This window comes from Halichoerus grypus, chromosome 2, assembly GCF_964656455.1.
Source record: "Halichoerus grypus chromosome 2, mHalGry1.hap1.1, whole genome shotgun sequence".
NCBI lineage: Eukaryota > Metazoa > Chordata > Mammalia > Carnivora > Phocidae > Halichoerus > Halichoerus grypus.
The window spans coordinates 51,470,371-51,487,762 of NC_135713.1; the positions used below are offsets into that span (position 1 = coordinate 51,470,371).

The following is a 17,392-nucleotide window of genomic DNA, read 5'->3' on the forward strand; positions in this document are numbered from 1 at the left end:
AGTTGAAAATAGAGCTACCCTATGACCCAGCAATTGCACTACTGGGTATTTGCCCCAAAGATACAAATGTAGTGATCCGAAGGGGCACGTGCACCCCAATGTTTATAGCAGCAAAGTCCACAATAGCCAAACTATGGAAAGAGCCTAGATGTCCATCAACAGATGAATGGATAAAGAAGGTGTGGTATATAAATACACAATGGAATATTACGCAGCCATCAAAAAAACCCCACAAAATCTTGCCATTTGCAATGACATGGCTGGAACTAGAAGGTATTATACTAAGCGAGATAAGTCAATCAGAGAAAGACAATTATTATATGATCTCACTGATATGAGGAATTTGAGAAACAAGACAGAGGATCATAAGGGAAGGGAGGGAAAAATGAAACAACACAAAACCAGAGAGGGAGACAAACCATAAGAGACTCTTAATCTCAGGAAACAAACTGAGGGTTGCCTGAGTGGAGGGGGTGGGAGGGATGGGGTGGCTGTGTGGTAGACACTGGGGAGTGTATGTGCTATGGTGAGTGCTGTGAATTGTATAAGACTGATGAATCACAAACCTGTACCCCTGGAACAAATAATACATTATATGTTTTTTTTTTTTTTTAAAGATTTTATTTATTTATTTGACACAGAGAGAGATAGTGAGAACAGGAACACAAGCAGGGGGAGTGGGAGAGGGAGAAGCAGGCTTCCTGCCAAGCAGGGAGCCCGATGTGGGACTCGATCCCAGGACCCTGGGATCATGACCTGAGCCGAAGGCAGACGCTTAACAACTGAGCCACCCAGGTGCCCAATAATACATTATATGTTAATAAAAAAAAGAAATACCAATTTCTTAAAGAGTGTAGGGAGCTCAACATTCTCGAAAATTAAGAAGATTATTAAGTATTCTTTCCCAATAAGCCAACCAGATATTTCTCAATATTTTATTCAACATGATGTTGCAAATAAAAGCACTTAACTTGAGAAACTTAGTACTGGAGTATTATAATAATTTGGCACTGGGAGAAATGAAATCTATCAAAAATATAAACTCTTCTCCAAGAATTATTCCTGCTGCAGGTTATTCATTTCAGTTTATCTAACAGGGTGTCTGTCACTCAACAACTTTTGATTAGATTGGAACCCATTGCCTCTCTTCCACAATAGAGTACATATACATTTTATCTAAAGGACATGCATGCTTTTTCATGTATTCTGCAATGTTAGAACTCTTACTTTTTAAGAAATGGACTAATGCAAATTCAGTTTGGCTTTTTAACTGGGTTGAAGTAATCAACCATATCTACTTTTTTATTCTAGTATAGATGATAGAAAATGTTACATTAGTTTCAGATATACAACTTAGTGATTCCGCAACTCTATGCATTAATGCTATGCTCACCACAAGTCTAGCTACCAAGGGTCACAATCCAATGCTGTTATGATACCATTTACTATATTCCCAAAGCTGTGCCTTTTATTCCCATGATGTACTCACTCCATAACTAGAAGCCAGTATTTCCCACTGCCCTTCACCCATTTTGCCCATCCACCCCCATGTCCTCCCCTCTGGCAACCAACAATTTGTTCTCTGTATTTATGGTCTGTTTCTGCTTTGTGTTTGTTTATTCATTTGTTTTGTTTTTTAGATTCCATATATAAGTGAAATCATATATATGGTGTTAGTCTTTCCCTGCATAACTTACTAAACCATATCTATTTTTGACCTGTAGTCATTTTGACATTGAAGAGAGAATCACTTTTACTTGTTTTATTTTTGTACAAATTATTATGGAAATTTCTGTCACTCACTCTTCATAAAGCTTAACCAAATCTGTATTCACTATAAAATAGGAGTACACTTGGAGTAAGTGGTCTTACTTTTAATGATGTAATACTAGAAAGAAAAAATTCTGGGCTCTTTGTTGTTGTCTTAATGTAATTGTAAGGATTCGGAGAGGGGAGAAAAAGTAGTAGATAGTTCACAGGGCTGGATAAAGAAATTAACCTGTTAAAATTCCTGACTAGTGTGTCTTGTGAAAAGCAGCAGGTCTTCTGATAGGTAGATTTTATTCTGATTCAATAATAAAAATACAAATTATTCAGAGAACATTGAGTCTGGTTGGTCAAGTTTAGCTGCTCATCAGTTTTCTCTGTATACCCTTTTGCAGTGTCAGTGACCAGACTCTGCTCCTGAGGAATTTTGATTCAAAATATGGATTGTGCCCAAGATATTTGCCCTTGAAAATTTTTTAACTAGTGATTTAATGTGCACAGAAGAGTGAGAACTACTCTTCTACAATAATGCTGTCCAGCAGAAATATGTGAGACACAAATGTGAGCCATATATGTAATTTAAAATTTTCTAATAGCCTTATTTAAAAAGTACAAACCAGTGAAACTAATTTTTTTCTTTTTTTTCTTTTTCGAGTTTTTATTTAATTTCTAGTTAGTTAACATACAGTATAGTATTAGTTTCAGATGTTGAATTAGTGACTTAATAATATGATTTAACCAATATATCAAAAATATTATATTTACAATGTGTAAACAATAAAAAACACTATTAAGGAGATATATTGCATTTTTTTTTTATAGTAGGCCTTCAGAATCCTATACATATTTTATACTTACACACTAGCCGCATCTCAAGTACTCAGTCATCGTAAGTGGCTAGTGGCAACTGTATCAGACCACATAGCTGTAAACAATGATCCACTTCGGTTTTTAGAAATTTCTAGATGACAGAAACCCCAAGAAATGCTGCAGGTTGTGACTCATTGCACAGATAACATGGACAAGCAGCTGACATTGAACAAGAATTGACTTCAGGATACCCTGAATAACTCTGCTTTATCATTTGCCCACTTGCAACATAGGGAGAAGGAGCACATAATAACTGGCTCAGCACCTTACTGCTGCAAAACAAACCACTCCAAAACTTAGTGCCTTAAAGTGACCACCAGGCGCTTGGGGCTGAGAACAACCTGGTGGTACTTCAGGTTAGTAGACTGTGGCCTCAGTAACATGGTTGCAGTACACGAAAGGCTCCACCAGGGGGAGAGCATCCACGATGGCCTCTCACTCGTCTGGGGCCTCATACTGGCGGGCCCTCTCTACTGCACATGATCGCTGGTCACCCAGTTTTCTAGTCCAGGCTTCTTCATGAGGCAGTAATATGTTTCTAGAGGGTAAAGGCTGAGGCTATAAAGCTTCTTGAGGATAGGCTCCTAAACTGGCATCACATCACTCTACCTCCTGATTGGAAAGCCTGGAAAATACTGTGCATTTTTTTTCCAGCGTTATTGAGATATGTGACACATGACATTGTGTAAGTTTGAGGCATACAGTGTGGTTCATATGATACATTTATATGTTGTGAAGCAATTACTGCCATAGCATCAGTTGCCATCTCCATCCTGTCACAAAGTTACCATTTCTTCTTTTGTGGTGAGAACATTTAAGACCTAGTCTTGGCAACATTCAAGTCTAGGACATGTATTATTAGCTGTAAACACTGTGCTGCACAGTAGATGCTCAAATCTGTCCATTTTATAACTGGGCATTTGTGTCTGCATTTTTCATTTGTCTCAATAATACAGTCATACATTACATTTCTTACGTTTTAAACAAAGCATAGGTTTGGGTTCCAGAGTAAAGGTCACTTTGCTCAACAACTTATAAACTTTCTTCCCACAGTTTACTGAACAAAATGATTTTACTCTTTCCTTCTACAGCCAAAGAAAGTGAAGGATCCTCTCATTAAGAAAAACAACACTTACGCACCAACAGCAACCAGCTACACCCCCAATTTGGCCAGGGGTGACCCCGGCTTAGCCACGATTGCTAAAAGTGCAACCATAGAACCAAAAGAAGTCAAGCCGGAAACAAAACCACCAGAACCCAAGAAAACCTTTAACAGTGTCAGCAAAATTGACCGACTGTCAAGAATAGCTTTCCCGCTGCTATTTGGAATCTTTAACTTGGTCTATTGGGCTACATATTTAAACAGAGAGCCTCAGCTAAAAGCCCCCACCCCACATCAATAGGTCCTTTCATTCACATTCTGTTGTTCAGTCCTCTGCACTGGGAATTGCTTTCTGTTCTCAACACAGTGATTTCCACCTGCTTTATTGCCTCTGTCTTAAAGAATTTGAAGGTTTCCTTATTCCATAATTCATACAAGAACAACAGACCCCTGTCCAGAAGTCCAGAGCAAAGCAGAGCATACAGCTGAGAGAGAGGATTCTGAGAGAGGAAGCAAGAGAGAAAGTCACGACAGAAGGAGACAGAATGAAAGAGAGAGGAAAGGCTGGGGGAGTAGGTCCAAGCTATGAAGAAAAGTAGAAGGAAAATAAAACTTTAACTCTATAACTCCAGGTCATTTGTAGATATATATTTCCAAATATTCTAAAAAAAAAAGATACTGTATATGTCAAAAATATTTTTATGTGGAGGTGTTTCAAGGAATAAATTATAAATGTTTAATGAAAGAAATTTTAAAAATCTATGTCTTTATTGCACAGACTGCAGTGTACTTTACATTTTGTTTTGTTTTTTAAACTGATGTATAGCTTTAACACTTTGTTTCCAAAGCTAAAGATCCCCATTTTTTTCTCCGTTTAAAAATGGCTAATGCATTATTCTGTTATTAAAGAATATTTTAAAATTCATGGAAATTGTATAGGCAAACGTGCAGTTCCTTACCGTTAAGCACATTTAATCCAAAAGAGAGAAATGCTTTAAATAGGTTACTTCACCATCATCTGAGCTATTATCACTAGATTCAATGAGGAATCATTTTAATAGAGACATACACTCAATAAAAAATAAAAAATAAAACAATTAAAAAATATTCCCTTTGCCACCCTGTCTATATCCAGATAGCACATGCGTCCAATAATCACTTGATTCTCATTATGAAAGATGTTTTTAGAGGGGCAAACATTTTGCAAGCTCTAGAATTGTTGAATGTATTATTTTATATAACAGTACATTAAAAGCTTTAGATTGAAATTTATGACTAGTAAGCAAATATAGAATATATAAATTATGTATGTAAATATACAGCATGAGATTGTACATTTTTTACTTTTTTAAAGTTGTGTTCTTAAAATATTGTGTAGGACTCACCGCTCTTAGCTGTTAGAATGTTGTAAAGTGCTATGGAAATACCTTAGAGCCTGCATTAAAAACAGAACAGCCTGTGGGAATCAGATGGAATTTAAAATAGACGGGTATAAAGTCTGCTTATATAGAGAAAGCTTATAATTTCAAACTATCGTCTGGTGTATAGTAGTAAATCACTTGCTCTCTGCTCAAGTCATGCCACATTTCCCTATTTGAGGCTCTTGTAAAATAGAAAGAAAATGGAAAAGCATTAGTTGGAGCTAGAAAATCAACTGTATATTATTGCTATAATTGCTGATACCAACTATCTCAATAAGTGTTATACCATATGTAGCATTAAATATAAAAACACATGAAAGAATGTACAGGAAATAGCTTTTATTGAGTAACATTATTACATTTCATTTATACTGTAGCAATATATTTGTAGGTATACTATGTAAGGGCTTTAACTACAAGAGGTCCATTAATACTCCCTATAAAAATTCTGGTCTGTTTCATTACTTCCCAGATGTTTTAGAGATGAATATTTATGCAGAAGGTATTTTTGAAGTCTCCTTTTGTCTGATAGAATTTCAGAGATGTTTAAAATTAGCATCCAGAATCCAACAGGTCATAGTCTAACCACATTTAGAATACTATAACATAAGCCTATCAGCATAATTGCCAAATAAGTCCGTTGGGATCCGTACCCAAGTTTTGAGCAATGTTTCTTTCAAAAAGCTGCTATCCAATGATGTAGGAAAAAACACACTTTGTGTTTTCCTAAACAAACTCTGGTTTTCTTTTTAAATGTGCTTTATTGTTTGATTTGGTCCTGCCTAAATTCAACAAGCTAGGCCAATAAAGACTGAACCAAGGACGTTTCATCCTCTGGTATCATGTGTAGATATTATGTATAAAAAATAAAATGAAATATGGCTCTAATCTCTGTGTTGCTGTTTATATCTGTTATTTTTCGGCGTTAACCCAATGTGTTTATTAAGAGCATTTTATCTTCCAGACTCCTCATGGCTAACATTTGGTCTGTATTTTGCTCATTAGATGTGAATATTTCTTACTAGTCTGCTTTCTGCTATGCAATGATTGCATTTCTATCATTTCTTAGTTTGTTAGTATGTGTGAATAGTATTCTATTGTATAAATTGATTGCACAATTTATCAAAGACAAATTATTCTATGTAGCTTTTCTACAGTGCTTTGCTAAACCATGTAATACTAGTTAAGTCTTCCTTGAAAATAAAGATACACTCTTATAGAGGACAGTTCCTGTTTACTCCCAGGAACATTTTTTAAAAGATGACACTGAATGTTTATTGCACCTTAGTGCAGTGAAGTGGCAATAAAACCTAACATGAATCGAGGTTGTTTATGGCAGATGCATGTATTGCTTTACAGAGTTTAGCAAAAGCTCTTAATTTTATGTCATACTGTATTCTATTACAATAATAAAGCTAACATTATTCAATAACCAAATGGAATGCTTGACTCTCTTTTCCTATTGTTCATAGGACTTACCACTGACCTGTTTTAAACATTTTCGTGTGGGAGCACCTTAAAGTGCCAAGTGCTAGCAAGAATCTAGGGTACAGAGAAGAGTTTTGAAGATGTGTCAATAGTATGACCCTAAACTATGATTTTAAATGAATCATTTAAAAAGAGGAATTATTAAATGCCCGATCTCTGGTGCAACCAGTAGCACTTCAACTCAAAATTTATAAAACATAAATAGAACAGAATCAAAATGCTGAAATGATAGTAGAGTATCTATTGTCAATACTGCAAATCTGTTTTCTGAACTACTGCGCAGAGACTCTGGTCTGTTTTGAGGGAGGAGTCTGAGCATTGTCATTTGAAAAGCTCCCCTGGGGCTGTTCTTTTCCTCAATGTTTCTATGACCACAAAGTCAGATTAAAGTACAAAATACTTATAATCACTTGAAAGACAATAGAAAAATGATTTCAATGACAGGGATAAAACTGTACTGGGTTTCTACAGACAAGACTATGTGAGGCAAAATCTTTCTGTGTTAGATGGTGGCCAGGCAAAAACAAAATAAATTCTGTCTCTACAAATAATCTATCAAAAAAATTATTCATGATTTAGCAAAATTAATAATTTTAAAATCCTCAAACCAAATTGTTTATTCAATCCAAATAAAACTGCTCACGTAAACTAGCTGAATCCACATTCACTGATTTCTTGGCTCTCACAAAAATGTAGTGAACGATGGTAATTTTGGCTATCAAAATATATCCATGTCAGGGCCCACCATAATAATTAGCTAAGAAATCAAAATCGGAATGGACCTGGCATAATTGCTGACCATCTGTTTGAATTTCATTATACCTGTTTGTTAAGACCTTCTGTTGGAGTTTTCTAAAATCTCTCCAACTCTGGTGACCAACAAGAACAAGCATCTGACTTGATTACATTATAGCCACATTTCAGTCAAACTCCAAATGCTAATTTAATTATGCTAAATTCTGCTAACATTTGCTGAGTCTCTATCCTGTATTAAGTATTGTGCTCCATGATAAGAGTGTAGACATAAATATTTCATGGCTTTTTTCCTTAAGGAAATTGCAATTAGGAGAGGAAGACAGAGAATCAAGCAAAGATAATATAAATACCGTGAGAAAAGTAGAGGGTGCTAAGAGACAAATAGCAGGGCTAACTTGGCACTCTTCATAACTTACATAGTTGTATCTGTAGGAACTAATCATGCCCAAGCTAAAACTTGAACTGTAAGAAGAATTGAAGTGGTCCAGGACCATTTGTCAATGGACTGGGGATATAAGGCCAGCCTTACGCGTTGTGAGCCATTTAACCACCATCTAACACCCTTCAGCTACTGTGGTAGGTACTGAGATGACACAAGTGAAGATGACAGGATGACCTTGGAAAGTTCGTAATTCATAGAGAATCCAAGTGAACCTAAAGTTACAACATTTTAAATAAGATGCACATCTACCAATAAATGTACAAGGTATAGGGCATTTAATACTTGGGCAGTTTTATGAGTTTTTAAAAGATGACTCAATATTTATCAGGCACTCTGTTGTTGGGGATGGCTGATGATGATGAGGGACAGGCCTTTCATTGAAAAGTGATAGTAACATACTAACACTTAACTCAGAGAGTCACAAACTCTATTGTCAGGGAACTAACATGTGTGTGAAGTAGACCCAATATGACACTAGAACAAGCGCTCAGGCCTGTGAGAAACAGGCCACGTGCCCAGTCTCCTTAGCCTCAGCCACAGCTATTTTGTACCAGGTGGAGAAGGGGGCTGTGTATTGCTGCAGATATCCCAATGTAACGAAAAAACACTTAATACTGAAATTCTTTTTAACTCCACAATTTTCAAACTACTGTATTTGTCAAATATAATATATGAACCAGTTGAATTTGGGTAATTCAACTGATTAATGACCTCTGTTTTTCAGAAAATCGATACAGATTCATACATTAATTTGATAATATTAATTGAGCAACTGTACTATGTTTGGTGCAAGAATTACTTCACAGAGAAAGGGAAGGTGTTCCTCCTTATTAATAGTGAGCGAACTTCAAAACTGTATTTGAAACAATGCTGATTACCTACATTTTCTAAAGTCACATTATTTTTCAACAAAACATTTGTGGTCTAAAGAGAAGTCGATATCTGCATGGGGCTGTAAAATATTAAGGTTCTTTTTGGTTTGGGTTGGTAACTTACCTGTATTTCTCTAACTGTAACATGTAGCACATTTTATTATGGAAAGTATGATTTCTTCATTAATAGTCCATCAAAGTATAATTATGGATATTACTTTCTTTGATTCTTACCATAAGCAGTGTAGTTATAAAAGAGAAATTTATATAGGTCTGTTGATTTGCCTAAAACACTGTGTAAGTAATATTGCCTTCATTATAAAGCTGATACTTTCAAAATTCACTTTTTTCAAAAAAAATTTACACTGGATTTCCTTGACTAATGGTCTACGTTTGTTTGGAAAACTGATAATCTTATAAAATATTACAAACAACACAAATAGTCATTTCATATCAAAAGGAAAGATCATGTGAAGTATGCTAGAGATGAATAGGGTGGCTCATAATGGACACTTTGGTACCCATCTCCATCATAGCATAAAAAGCCACTGAAATTAGAGATCTCACTTTAAATATTGACATGGCCCACTGGACAGTTCCTGCTGAGCCTTATTTATGCAGGAAACAGGAATAATAATAATAATTAATGTGAACATTCCTAGAATGGCAAAGTAAAGACCTGAGCAAATCTACTTTCCCAAGACAAAATGAAACTTGACAGGTTTTCTACAACAATAATTCAGGACTCTAGAAATCAACCAAAGCCCCACAACAAAGGAGTATTTATTCAAAACAAAAACTAAACAGGGCTGAAACTTGTAAGAATATTTACATGCCATGTTTGAACCTGGATTTACACTCATGATCTCTTTATCTACATTTTTGCAATAATGCTACCAGAGAAGGACAGGCTGTGTTAACAAACCGCTTCCCACCTGAAGTGGTCCTTAATTTAGGGCGAAGCATGCAGAAGTTCCATACCCATGGATATTGTTAGAAACAGTAGTAATCTTATAAGCAAATGAATAGGAAGACTAATACTGATGGTAACTAGAAGTTACAATCCCAGGTAGAGCAAAGAAAAGACCAAAAGAACCAGAAATGGAAATTTAACAGAACGATGAGGAAAATAAGGCATGCAGAGTGGGCTGACTTCAAAGCGGTATAATCAGTGTGTCTGAAGAATCAAAAAGCTATGTTCGAGTAATAAAAGTATTGTGACAATGATACATTAAATAGAGGATCTCATTAAAGACATAGAAATCATTAAAAAAGTAAATCTAAAGGGAAAATCTAGATTCAGAAATAAGAATAGCTAAAGTGAGGGGTGCCTGGGGGGCTCAGTCCATTAAGCATCTACCTTCAGCTCAGGTCATTATCCTGGGGTCCTGGTGTCAAGCCCCGTGTCAGGCTCTCCCTGCTCGGTGGGGAGCCTGCTTCTCCTTCTCCCTCTGACCCTCTATCTGATCCTGCGCTCTCTCTCTCAAATGAATAAAGTCTTTACAAAAAAATAGCAGAGGCGATATAGTCACTAGGGGAGCTCAAAAGCAAATTTGAACTATTATTTTATTATTTGCATGTGGTATCCATATTACCCACGGCCTATGTTTTTATGGGTTCATTGGTTTTATTTCAGAAACTAAAGTAACAATACAAGGGATGAGGAAAGAGGTAAGACTGAGGATTTAAACAACAAAGCATGGCTTTAATGGGGAAAGTATATACATTTTACTGTAAATGATAAGGAATTCAAAATTTTATTGAATTAAATCTTAGAGATTTTGTCTCATTCAGTGTAAAACTGATAACTATTATAAATCCCACCCACAAATGGAAAAGTGAGTACAAATAAAATGAAGAAATAAAATTCAGTGAACCTGTTAAAACAGAGGGGTTTTTTTCCGACATAATAAAATTTGAATATTTTTGAAAATTAAATTGCTTTGTCCTTTAAAGAGAAAACTCAATTTCAGACATTACAAATGAGAGTCTATTCTGCTCTCTACATTCTAGTACAGCTGTTTGTAGGTCATTCAGTAACATTTGCTCCTGCTGTTGGCAGCTCTCTCCACTTGCCCATGAGCTGCAGTTTTCAAATGATGTAAGAGCAGGAAAATGTCTGTGGACATTATAATTATTATAAATGTGTATGATCTTGAAAGATGAAGTACAATCTATGCTTAGAATGATCTAGTTTTAGAGGGTGGCAAATGTGCACACAATAATGAAACACTGCCTAGGTATTCCCCACACTGAAGGTTATGAAACGACATTGTTGAATAGAATTAGAATTTCCAGCATCACAATTAGCTCAGGGTGAGGGGTGCCATAAAGGGTCTCTTCAAAATACTGTTGAGCGCTTCTCTTTAACAAAGTTATTCAGATACTAAAAGGTTAAACATGTAAATTTGGTTTTACAATAATGTGATTCTCTGTTCTTCAGCAGTCCTATTTCTGCACTGATTACCATTAGGAGTTGATGAGTTGACGTGGGGAAATTGAATCCACATATTTGGAGGTCAGTTGTCCACATTAAGTTCTGCTTCTTCCCTTCATGGCCACTGCAAAAATAGAAGACACAGAAATAATATACTAAAACTGCTTTTTAAATTCAAGCCTTAGGTAGTACCAGTAAAGAAGTACTCTCGGGAACATTTTTTATTCAAAAACAATTTCTTGAGTAAAGGATTATTCAAAGGTAAGATTAAAGTGCTATGTGGTCCAAAGAAAAGAGACTTTTTCTCTTCAACCATTTTTGACCAGTGCCCCAGTTAATTCTTGATGTTCAATCATATCTGTGTATTCCGTGGATCCTAAACAAAACTCCCATAGGAAAATAAGCCATTGTATGATATAACGGGAATAATAATCACTGATAAATTGTTCCCAATAATGTATTGCTTTCTTAGTGTCAGGGATTACACTATATTATTTTCATATACTATTGCATTTAATTCTCATATTGCTGTGATGCACTGATGACAATTCTCATTTTCCAGATGAGAAAACGAAGCCTTGGAAAGATTATAGAACTCACCAATTGGTTTGTAGCTATAAAATGCCAAACCAGAAATAGGAATGGGATCAGAACTAGGTCACTTTTTATGAGTTTAAATGGATTTATAAGGTAATCTAAATTAATTCCTTTATTTTACAAATAAAAAAAATTATGGAAGCCATAATGGATAAGCTCCCTGCTAATGGTAGATTCAAGATTATAGTACACATTTCTTGAATTCTCATAAGAAATAAAAATATAAACATTCTTCTATATTGGACTTTCCATTGTACTATCTGAATCTTCAGTTCTTATCCTTTACAGAGAAGAGAGATATTTAACTGAAATGATACCAAATGTTTAATCCAATCAAGATGTTGAAGGCTATGGGTATTCATTAAGCAGATATGTATTACGAGTCGATATGTGACAGGAACTGTGTTGGACACTGGTGTTCCCCTGGGAACAGATCTGCTTTAAGAACACATACATGGCACACGGAGTAATAGAATAAAGAGGCTTTTTTTTTTTTTTTTTAAGATTTTATTTACTTATTTGAGAGAGAGCAAGCATGAGTGGGGGTGGGGAAGAAGGACAAGGAGAGGCAGAATCCTCACTGAGCAGGAAGCCTGATGCGGGGCTTGATTCCAGGACCAATAAAGAGGATTTTATATGAACATATATAAGGGAAAGTGTAATGGGTTGAATGATGACCTCCAAAAAGATATGTCTATGTCCTAAACTCTGGAAACTGTGAATATGACCTTATTTGGAAAAAGGGTCTTTGCAGACATAATTAAGTTAAAGATCTCAAGATGAGGTCATTCTAGATTATCTGGTCCTAGATTCAGTGACAAGTCTTTTTAAGTCATTATAAGAAAAGCATGGGGAGAGGGCTTTGCCACAGACAGAAGATGAAGCATATACAGAAGAGAAGGCCATGTGAGGACAGAGGCAGACAGCAGGGTGATGCAGCCACTGGGAACTCTTGAAGCCCCCAGGAGTGTGAAGAGACAAAGAATTCTCTCCCTAAAGCCCTCCGAGGGAGTGTGGTTCTGCTGACACCTGAATCTCTTACTTTTGGTCTCCAAAACTTTGAGAAAATAAATTTCTGTTGTTTTAAGCCATCAAGTTTGTGGAAATTAGTTAGAGTTGCCCTAGGAAACTAATACAGGAACACAGGTGGATTTTCCTAGACCTAGAAGAAGAGGTGTTTTCTCTAAGCAACAGTATTTTCATTTGTCATTGAGCTCCTCCTCATGCGTCGGTAATCTAGATAGTGAACAGATATAGACCTTCCTTATATCAAAGCAAGGAAGAGTTAAAGCTTTTAATTTAAGAAATTTACCTATTATCTATTACCCAAGGATCTGAGTCTTGAAGTATTGACAACTGTTGACTATAATCCATGGTCTATTTCTAAGATTTTATCACAGTAATATATAATGGTATAATAATCTATTTAATGATATATAGTAGCTCTTCCATAGCCAACATTTGAAACCAAATAATTAATTCTCATAAATCCAAAAGCACGCAAGTGTTATTTACAATAAATTTAAAAACCTAACAAAGGTGCAACAGAAATAAAAGCATTGTTTTCTCTTTTAACCTGTGTCTCACTGGGAGAAAAATAGTATTTTTGACCAAACTAACATTCTCATTCTCCTCCTCATTTTTATCATTTTAGTCATCATCCAAAAAGCCTTCATTTACTAAAGTCCTCCATCATGGATGTTACTGAATAAAAATGCCAAGATACAGAAGTAACATTAACTTGTAAGAAAAAAAAAGAAAAAAAAAAACGAAGTATTATATATAAACCTGAATGGGTTATTTTTAAATACCAGGAATTAGATCCTCTTAGTTTAAGAATGAAAATGCAGGATGTGAGACTTGAAAGCTACATTCGGCCAATAGCCTCATTTCACAGGTGAGGTTATTAAAGCACAAAGACATGATTTACCCAATCTGCACAGTTTATGGTAGAGATGGTGTCTAAAATGTGATTTCAACTTCCCAGTCAATGCTATTTCTAAGATGCCCTATTTGCATGTTCCTATCTAAACAATTGTAGTATCAATGTTACTTAAGACAACTATTGTAGGCGTTGGTTTAGGGAGAAGAAGCTAGAGAAGATCCTTCTATTGTAAGTGTCAACAAATTTCATATAATTACAACAAAATTCATATGCAAATAGTGGCCCAAATTTTATTTAGCAATCATGGATATCTGGAAATTATTTTGATGGCTTAAAAAATAATATGATGTCTCAATAGGTGGTATTTTCTAATAGATGGCATTAGGCTATTACTAAATTCTCTTACTGACCCACTGAAAGCACATAGAAGGGTTTCTAGTCAAAACACAGGTCTTATCTCCTAAAGCTTGCCAGGCTACTATGGGATTATTTATTTGAACTACACTTCCTTGTCAAGTCATATAGAAGTTTATGATTCTTTTATACATTCTGTCAAAAGTAAGAGTTACAATGTTAGCAATACCCTTAGCAAGAAAATAATTACTCAAACTGTACTTGTACGAATATAAAAATTACACTAATCAGTACAAATTGCTGTGCAATTTTCCTCATGAAAAGTCAGTTTACCAGAGCAGAGGGCAGGATAGCCACAAAAAAAATAACGATTTTTTTTTCTTTTAGAAAATGGGGATGATCTTGGTAAGCATTTGAAACAGCCTTGCAAATAGTTAAGTTTTATGTAAGTAACACTAACCTTCCTTTCTCCTTTACCATAAAAACCCTAACTGAATATTTACACACAGAATAATGAAATTGCTTATGGCATTGAGTGTGATGATGATTTAACAGGTAGATACTTATCCCCAAACTCATCAAGTTGTATATATTAAATATGTACAGCTTTTTGTATATCAATCATACCTCAATAAAGTAGCTCTTAAAAGTTAAATCATTGGGGCAACTGGGTGGCTCGGTTGGTTGTGTCTGCCTTCGGCTCAGGTCATGATCCCAGTGTCCTAGGATTGAGCCCCACATCAGGCTCCCTGCTCAGCGGGATTCTGCTTCTCCCTCTCCCTCTGCCTCTCCCCCCAACTCATGCTCTCTCTCTCTGTCTTGCATGCTCTCTCTCTCTCTCTCAAATAAAATTAAAAAAAATTTTTTTTTAAAGTGAAATCATTTAGATAATAAGTACAATGAAGAACATAAACCAGTATAGATAACGCCTATGGTTGATCTTTGTGGGAAGTCAACACATGTTCTGAGACATGAATGACAAGGAAAAGCCAGAAATTGATAATCTACCCCAGCCAGATAGAAGGCTGTATGGCTGAGATAAGCTAGTAAAAATTCTAAAGGATCAATAAAGTACACATGCTGAAGTGTTATGGGTAGGAGCTGTAGGAGATGGTGGCCAGGTATGTGGGGACCAGATCTTAGTATTGTAGACTATAAATAAGAGGCTGGAATTAATTTCAAGTTTTTGAGAATCTATGGCAGTTAATCAAATGCTAGTAATTAGGCTTGTCTGAATTAAAAATTCAGGTCCTTTCAACGCTACCAATATTATACCCCACACCTGTTTTCATAAGAGAGCCGGGGAGGGGGGGCACGGGGAAACATGTAGAGTTGATTTGAAAATAGATAAGAATTGCTTTGGGAAAAAAAAATCATTATCACATACCACATAGATTTTAGGGAAAGAAAAAAAGACAGAAAGGAAATAAAGAAAATAAAGCATATTTCTCCCAAAGAAAAGAGCAGTTAGAAAACCCAGCCAAGAGATTATTAGGTCTTTAAATTATTTACAGATTTAAACAGTATGTCTTCTGCGTGGGTATGTACTGATATTTGAGTTTTATTCACTTTTTATTGATCAGGTAATGTATGGAAAGAATGGAAATATGAAAAATAGTAGGCACAGGTTGGAATGTGTTGTAAACTTAGACATGTAAAGAAAGACTGTCAATAGTAAATGAGAAAGGGCCAGTTGAATAATGAGTAATAGATGAGGGTGAGGTTGGGATAGGAGAATTAGACATCCACAATTATTTTTAAGAATCTAAAAAATTTTGCATATATATTTTTCCAGTTTTATTGAGATATGAAAATCTGCCAACAATAAAGCTGCATCCTGCAAGGCAACTAAAGGTGAGTGTCTGGTTCCCCTTCCAGATCAGGCATGGAACTTCCAGTTCTTCATAACCCCCCCACCCTCCCGTATGCTCTTGCCACCACCCAGCACACCTGTCTGGTTTCGTTCATTGATATTATCATTCTCGACTTTGTAGGCATTTGGAGGCCCCTAGTCTATAACATTGGGCACATCTCAATGGAAACTGAGCCGTCAGACTCTCTAATGCAGTACCTTCTTCATAAATCTAGGTATTTAACTCTTTCTCTCTTTCCTATATTTGGGAAAATAATAACTATGTATGTATGTGTATGTTATGTAATGTGTGTATCTCTTTGCATCTCTCTATATATACATATATAAATAGAAAAAGAAACAGAGACAGACACACACACACATCCAAATATACATACATAGTTACTATCTCCCCACATATTTCCTCCTATTTGCAGAGCCTGGTAAAAAGAGGGTAAAAGGCATAACAAAGATGGTGGCCACATGGTTTTTTGGTCTAGAATTATAACAAGCCCACAGGTGATCTTGATTCTAAATGAACCTTCTCAACAGTTAATGGCTTCACATGGTGCCAATGACACCTGCATTTTTTAAAGTAAAGAAAGGGCAAATTCACTATATTGGCATCCTTGGCTTTCGGGTACCTGTTTGCTTTTGTTGTCGCCAAAGGTTATTGGGACAAAGCAGAAATGACAGATTGTCTGGACACCATAAGGCTGGTAGCAGCCCACGGCAGTCCAGACAGCACCAGGGAGCAAACCTTCCACAGACTGCCAGGCCCTGTGCTCTTTCATCAGGACTGCTGACGGATGCAGGTGGCCTGGAGATCAGGACACCCTCGTATAACACAGGAGAAATACTGAATATTTCCTTCCCACCTGTTCCATTTGGCTCTTCTTCATTTGATACAAATATCCTCAGGAACAAAGAGGACTTGCTTTTAAGGAGAGGTCAAATATCCTCTTTTTTATATCCATAAGAATAAAAAATAAACGCAAACCTAAGGAAAAACAAAACAAAACTATAACAGCAAATAAATCTTGTTTATCAGAAGCAGAAAAGGGCAGAGATAACCACAAGGTCAAAGATTTCTATAGCTATGACAGATAGGATGTGTGATTTTTTTTTTTTTAAAGATTTTATTTGTTTATTTGTTAGAGAGGGAAAGAGAGAGAGAGCACGGCAGGGGGAGTGGCAGGCAGAGGGAGAAGCAAGCTCCCCGCTGAGCAAGGAACCCGATGTGGGACTTGATCCCAGGACACTGGGATTATGACCTGAACCAAAGGCAGACGCTTAACTGACAGGTACCCAGGCATCCCAGGATGTGTGATCTTAACCTTTCCCTGCCCTGGAGAGAATTATCTCTTGCATGTGTTTGGTCAATTCCCTGGACAAAAACGTAACCTCCCTGGGAATATTTGTCTTACCGGGTATATCTCAACCACTCCAAAGTCCTCTCCAACCTCTATGGTGGAACTTTTGTTTTAGATCGATTTCTAAGTTTTATTCCTCCCATTGAATAGCAGGTTTTCCCTTCCTTATTCTCCTT

At 36.0% G+C, this 17,392-nt stretch overlaps 1 protein-coding gene across 1 annotated transcript in view; it reads left to right on the forward strand.

The window, feature by feature from the left end:
- GABRA1 (gamma-aminobutyric acid type A receptor subunit alpha1) overlaps positions 1-6,597 on the forward strand; it is a 58,992-nt gene extending 52,395 nt beyond the window's left edge. The window contains exon 10 of the mRNA XM_036081034.2: positions 3,729-6,597. Within this exon, the coding sequence (XP_035936927.2) occupies positions 3,729-4,040 (312 nt within the window). The 3' untranslated portion in view covers positions 4,041-6,597. The remainder of the gene's footprint in view (positions 1-3,728) is intronic.
- Positions 6,598-17,392: the final 10,795 nt, after the last annotated feature.